The following is a 7,500-nucleotide window of genomic DNA, read 5'->3' as shown; positions in this document are numbered from 1 at the left end:
AAAAAACTTGAATTTTCTTACACCTAACTTTTAAACTTAACTGTCCATTAATGGAGCACTTCTTCAAAACTACTAATCGGCACGCAATTTTACTTTATATGAAAAAGTGAGAAAAAAAATTCATTTTTTTTAGTCATTTTTTTAATATAAAAAAATTCTGCATTAAATATTGAAGGACATATTTTGTGCAATCTGCCAAATTTTAATTCCAAAGTATTAATTAGGTGATCTCAAAGTATTACTTTGAGGTAATTTAAAAAAAAATAAAACATATAGTAATAGTTCACCCTATTAGTAAAAAACTTATTAATTTTTATTTACAGGTGAACTACCCTAATGTGGTTCACCAATAAAAGCATTAAAAGCTTGTTAAGGTGGTACCTCAGGAAAAAAAGCAGATTTTTGAAAAAAAAATCAAAATGTATTTTTTAATGTTAATTGGTGCAAAATTTAATGCTCCTTTAAATGATATATAGGTTTCAGGTGTTTTTATGTGCTAAAATAGTGTTTTTAAGATTTTATTACAAGGCAGTGTGAAGATTTAGTCCATAGAAACACCTTAGCAACGGGTATTTCTCCATATATCTTACTTTTTATTGCTAAAAATGGATAGGAATTTAACTGAATTGAATGTCATATAATATACTTTGCATTTCTGATCTAAAAACCATTACTTAAAACAACAAACTTATGTAAAAACTTCTACAATGAAGCTTAAAAATGGGTAATAAAAACTGTGTACTGGTTTTACTCAAATAAAGAGTTTTACTTAATGTTATTCTCTGTTTATACTTTATAGTGTTATAATACTACTGTACAACTGAAAGTAAATTAACTGAGTACAAAAATATCTAGCAAGCGAAATTTTATTAGACATCTCAAAAGAAAGTGGAATGGCGTTATTTCAAGGAAATGTGCCACAAAAACTAAAATAAAGAACCGACTTAGTGAACCTACCTGTTCCAGTGGCAGGAAACTCAATGGCAATATAAATATTAATGATAGTTTTTTGGATAAGACTTGTGATAATGATTATTATTTTTTATTCAACTTTAATATTTTAAAAGAGATTATATCATCTATAGCTTGTCAAATATGTTATAACCAATTAGACATTGTTGATAAACTTGACAGTCGTATCGGATTTTGCCATGCATTGAAACTCTCTTGTTACAGCTGCGAATGGAGTATAGACTTTTACACCTCAAGTACAATTTCTCAAATAAAGATGCAGAGACGCAATATGTTTGAATCAAACATTCGTAGTGTTATAAGTTTTCGAGAAATCGGTTGTGGTTTTAGTGCTTTGGAGACATTTGCAAGAAGTATGAACATGCATTGTTTAAGTGTAAATGGATTTTTGGGTATACAAAACAAAGTAAGCAATGCTTATGAAAGTGCAGCATTTGACAGTATGAAAAAAGCGTCTGATGAGAAGCAAAATGGGGTACCAGGAAAACCAACGCATAAGCGAGTAGTAATTGATGGTACTTGGCAAAAGCGCGGACACAGCTCTCCCAATGGAGTTGCTACAGCAGTATTAGATGATAAATGTGTTGACGTGCAAATCTTTCCCAAACATTTTAAAAGTTGTCAAGTTTGGGAAAAGAGAAAAGGAACTTCTGCATATGAAACATGGTTTGGAAATCATCAATGTCACATAAATCATCGAAATTCATCAGGATCTCTGGAGTCTGCCGGTGCCGTTGAGATCTTTCGTAGATCAATAAGTGAACGCAATTTAATATACCATGAATACTTGGGTGATGGAGATACAAATTTCTTCAAAAATGTTGATCTTGACAATCCCTATAAAGATTTTAACATAGTGCCAATCAAACTTGAATGTGTAGGGCATGTATAAAAACGTTTAGGTAATAGGTTATGTAACATAGTGAAATCATACAAGGGTACAAAAACGCCTCTGGCTGGAAAGGGTAGACTAACTGATAAAACAATTAATACCATGCAAAATTATTATGGCATGGCTATGAGGAAAAATAATGGAGCACTTTATGCTATGAAAAAAGCATATCAGTGTTGCCCAAGAACACCAGATACTTGGTGTAAATGGTATCTAGATCAAATTAATAAGACTAATAAGTATAAACCTACTGCAATATGCCTATATGGATCCATCACATTATTCTTCCAATTTTTAGCGAGTTACAACCTGATCAACTTCTTAACAAATGTTTACATGGAGAAACTCAGAACGCAAATGAGTCTCTAAATTCAATTATTTGGACAAAGATCCCCAAAAATGTTTCAGTTAGCAGACAAACACTGGAAATGGGAGTTTATTCTGGTGTTTTACAATTTAATGAAGGTTGTACTAGTATTACTAATGTTTTCAAAGCATTTGGCTTACGTGGAAAGTTTACCCTGAAAAAATCAGTTAAACAAGATGTTAGTCGTGTAAGAAGAATGTTGCGGAAAGATTAGATAGAAATAAAAAATCAATGAAAAAGACTTAGAGGAATACATAAAGGACTTTTAGACAAAGAAGAACAAATGAATTCTTATATACCTGGTAAGTTTATCTAAGATTATTAAGTATTTTTTAAACTTAGTTTTGTCCTTCACCTTCAATTTTCTAGAGTTATGATTTTTGTGAAAACTCTAAATTTCAAAACATGATATCTCATCTAATAATATTGCTTCAGAGTTGAAATTTCCACCAATGATTCATTACATATTGAAGAATCATTTAACAGATAGGTTTTTTACAATGTTTTATACTTTTTCCTATAGAAAGAATTTAAAAATAAAAAGCACTAAGTTTTTCTAAATATTTATAAAATTCATTAAAATCTGAAGAAACCTTTTAGGCAAAAAATTAAACGGTTTAATGGAGCAAATTTATCATCATAACAAGTGTGCAAAGTTTCAACTTCATTTGAAAACTATAACTTTAGAAATGTTTTCAAAATGGTATCAAAATTTCGCTTTTCAGCCCATATTTTGGGGTAGGTTTCCGCCATTATGAATAGTTACCTAATATTTCAATTTTTTTTAAATTGGAAAAAACATAAGTATATAATAAATCATAATGAAAATGAGTTTTATCTTAGAATCTGGATTTTAGTTTTTTCCTGCGGTACTACCTTAATTTTTATTTACAGGTGAACCATCCTAAGGTGGTTCAACTATAAATAAAAATTTTTATATCTGTAATTTTTATTTACAGGTGAACCCCCCCCCCCCCCTAATGTGGTTCACCAATAAAAGCATATATATTATATAATAAAAATTGATAAATCGACTAAAACACAATTGTTACCAATAATTTTTTTAAAAAACAATAGTAAAATTAAAAATAAAATTTCAAATAAATTTGTCTTGATTACTTATACATTTTTGTGTAATAAGATGTAAATTTTATAACACGACTACTAAAAAAATTAGTGACATCTCTTCCCGAAATTATGCACATTGGTTAATTACCATATCTCTTATTTATGTCATAAAAAAATTCAAACTAACAGCTAATTATTCATTATATGAATTGAATTTTTGATTAACCAATGTAATATTTGAAATCAAATTTGATGTCAATTTGCATGTCAACAAATTCCCTTGGAAAAAAACCTTGGTGTTAGACCAATAGGACTAGGGAAAACACTAAGACCTATCAAAGATAAATTAATTATCTGGACTTTAAATAGCGAGATAAAAAAAAAACAGGGTAGTTACAAACATGTGCTGGATATAGAGCAGGAGCTAAAGCTGCAGTACATGCAATGAAGAAAATGTTTAACAATGGCGAAACAAATGCAATACTTTTGATAAATGCAAAGATTGCATTTAATTATTAGAATTGTCAAGTCGCTTTACAAAACATCCTAATCATTCGTCAAATAATTTCGGTTTACTTAATAAATACTTACAGAAACCCGTCGGGCTCTTTTTGACATGGGGATAAGAAATATCCTCCGTACAACCCAAGGTGATCCTCTTGTAATACCTTAGTACTCTTTTTACACCAATTTTAACAATAATCGTAGAACCCCTACAGTGTAAATCATCAACAAGTTAAACATGTGTGGTTAGATAATGCTACAGCTAGTGGCAGCATTTAAAACATACAAATCTGGGACTAACATATATAAGTTTTATTTTTATCTATTTAGAAAAGAGAATACAAAAATTTATCGTTCATACTTTCAAAATCCTGGACTATCTGATAGGAGCAAATAAATACAATACATCATGTTTTTTTGTGCAAAAAGTCAAAACATCTTACGGTGTTCACTGTTATTTCAGAATAAAATTTCCAAACAGCAGCAAAAATGTTTTAAAACGCGAGCAAGTAAACTGTACGACAACACTCTGACAAAGTGTGATGGCTGTCTAATCTGTGATGATGAAACTTATGTCAAATTAGACTTTAGACAAGTACATGGTCATAGATTTTATGTTAAAATTAAGTATGGAGCTGTCAGCAATAAATATAAATGTACTAGACTGGATAAGACCAGCAGTTAATGTATGATATGAAAAGGAATTTGTGCTTTTCTCAAAAAATGCAGACCATTCATAACCTCAATAAATGCCAAACTCCATAAGGAGTGCCTGGATAAACATGTTCTACTTTTTATAAAATCTCAAAATGTTCCTGTAAAGTTTTGATCTGATTTAGCAAACTGTCACTATGCTAAAGCAATAATAATTTGGTACCGAAAAAATGGCATTGAAACTTTACCTGAAGATCACAACCCACCATATTGTCCACAAATACGTCCCATAGAAAATTTTTGGCTTATTTGCAAGTTTAAGTTAAATAAGACATGAGGTAAAGCCAATGTAGAGTCCGAGCTTTATGAAAAGTTGAGAAAAGTTTGAGATACAATTCCCGATAATACAGTCCAAAAGGGACGTTAATCCAAAAGATGATAGTATTGCTCAAGGAAAAGAGATCAAGTTCTTTAAAATATGTCAATTATAGAATAATGAGTACTTTATATGTAAAGATAATTTAAATAATTTAAAGCGTTCCTAATTTAACATGTCTTAAAAACGAAACGAACTATACTACCACAGCAAACAGTTCAGGAGTCTGGAGTCATAGCATGCCATGACATGAGCAATCAGCTGACATGTGACAGCACACTGGTAGAATTTCGTTGACAAGTGCCTTTTTGCAGCGGACAAAACAAATGCAACTTTTTTGGTTTGTTTCATTATCTTAAGTCTGGTCCGTGTCAACGTCACGGAAGTTTTTTAATAATTAAAGGAAGTATCCAGAAGTTTTCAGAAGCATGCAGAAGCTTCCAGAAGTTTCCAGAAGAAGCATCCAGTAGCATCCAGAAATACCCAGAAACATTCAGAAGCATCCAGACGCATCCAGAAGCTTTGAGAAGCATCGAAAAAAAGCATCTAGAATCTTCCAAAACAGGTTCACACAGGTTCATTTTACTATATCAGAGACATGTAAATCGACATGTAATTCAGCCAGTATATGGATGTCAATCAGTCAGTATTATTAAGACAGTTTATCGAAGTGAGTTTTATCAGAGCGTTCTATCGAAGAACATCAATACAATAAGTGAAATACAACAAGTGTTTCATTACATCAATACAGTCCACATCCAACCAAGACGTTATGTTCCACAGAGCATTATTTTATCATCACAAGGTAATTTAACACGGTAAGCCTTGAGAAGCGTGATTATTTATTTTTATTATTTTTATGACTTCAAGTGCAAAAATAGCTCCCGACATTCTTGGATTGGAACTAAGCAAGAAAATTATTGGCGATTACGTAAGTGGAATGTCACAAAAAAGTATTTGTGATAAATATCGCGTGAAAAAATGGACCGTATCAAGACTATGTTCCAAATATCGTTCTACGGGGAAGTTGGCAACAGATAACAAAGGTGGAAGACTGCGTTCCACCACTTCTAGACAGGATTCTATGATCATCAGATCCGTCAAGAAGGATTCCTGGATATCATCAGTCGAGATACAAAAGCAATTAGAGCTGCCTGTATCGGACCGAACAACCAGTCGACGTGCTGTTGAAGCCGGATTGTTTTCTCGACATCCTGCAAAGAAACCGCTGATTTCACTAAAAAACCAGAAAAAAAGACTCCTGTTTGCTACATCTCATAATGACTGGAATGTGCAGAAATGGCGAACTGTCCTGTTCAGTGATGAATCGAAGTTCAACATCATTGGGAGCGATGGCATTTGCCGTGTACGTCGACCGGCCGGAAAACGCCTCGATTTACGTTGCTGCCATAAGACCGTGAAGCATGGTGGAGGCAATTTAATGGTCTGGGGGTTTTTTTTTCTGCTAACGATCTAGGTCCAATACATCGAAACGATGGAATAAAGGACCGTTTCATGTATGAAAATATCCTGAAAGATGTTATGTTACCTCATGCTGAATGGAATATGCCAATAGAATGGGTTTTTCAGCAAGACAACGATCCGAAACACACTGCAAAAGTAGTCAAGCAGTGGTTTCAAGACAACCACCGATTGGTGATGGATTGGCCACCTCAATCTCCGGATCTCAACCCTATCAAGAACCAGTGGGAGATCGTCAACCGCAGAATTAATTGTGAAGGTGTTCGTAATAAGGATCAACTGTTTGAACAAATCCAAAAGGCCTGGGCAGCGATTCCACAAAGTTTCATTGATCACCTGATTGAATCTATGCCTCGAAGATGCAAGGCTGTGATCGACAACAAAGGAATCGCCACAAAATATTGATAGCGAAATACAGCTTGGTCAACATTTTGTCGAGTTGCACTTGTTTTGTCCAGAAGGAAATCAACTTTTTTAAATACTTTTGATTAATTTATTAATTTTCGTGTACAAAGAATGAACTTTGTGATGAATAAAACTTGAAGAACTTTGTCTCTAAACAGTTACATAGTTATTTCTCTAAATTGAAAAAATGCAGCACTTTTATATAAAGAAACTAAATTAGCATTATTTGGTTGCACTCGTTTTGTCCGATACTGTATGTATATATATATATATATATAAAATTTTTTTTGAATATAAAGCATAAAAAACAGCTGCGTACAAACTAAATTTATTCTTCATAATATTTCGATCTGCTTTTGCACAGATCGTCATCAGACGTGAAATATAATACAAAAAAACCGTTACAAATATTACATAAAAACGTCAAAGAAGACATTAAAAAGAACCATAAATGGTTACATAATAACGTAAATATAAAACTAGCAAATATTATTTTACTCCTTTTTTTTGGATAATTTTTTTAAAGAGAGGTCTATAACTGTTTGTAGAAATTTTAATGCCATTGTCACGGTTGAGAAGTATTGGAGCATGTTTTATTTCTTGGTATGTTGAGGCGTAATTAATTTCAAGTGATTATCTAACTTTACGTTCATCGTTCTCTGATTTTATTGCAAGAGTTTTCGGATTTGACCAATCAAACATTCCATTACATTCTCGACCATGTTTGGTTGCACCAGATGCATCCCATTTACCTTTTAAATAGTTTTTTTGATGTTCAAT

General features: G+C 32.1%; 1 protein-coding gene across 1 annotated transcript in view; it reads right to left on the bottom strand.

The window, feature by feature from the left end:
• Positions 1–7,353: 7,353 nt before the first annotated feature.
• LOC136091158 (uncharacterized) overlaps positions 7,354–7,500 on the bottom strand; it is a 1,059-nt gene continuing 912 nt past the window's right edge. Inside the window, exon 1 of the mRNA XM_065818141.1 lies at positions 7,354–7,500. This exon is cut by the window's right edge and continues 912 nt beyond it. Coding sequence (XP_065674213.1) covers positions 7,354–7,500 — 147 coding nt within the window.

The sequence above is a fragment of the Hydra vulgaris genome, chromosome 14 (assembly GCF_038396675.1).
Source record: "Hydra vulgaris chromosome 14, alternate assembly HydraT2T_AEP".
Lineage (NCBI taxonomy): Eukaryota > Metazoa > Cnidaria > Hydrozoa > Anthoathecata > Hydridae > Hydra > Hydra vulgaris.
Note: the sequence above shows the minus strand (reverse complement) of the source record. Positions and strands in the feature narration are given on the sequence as shown.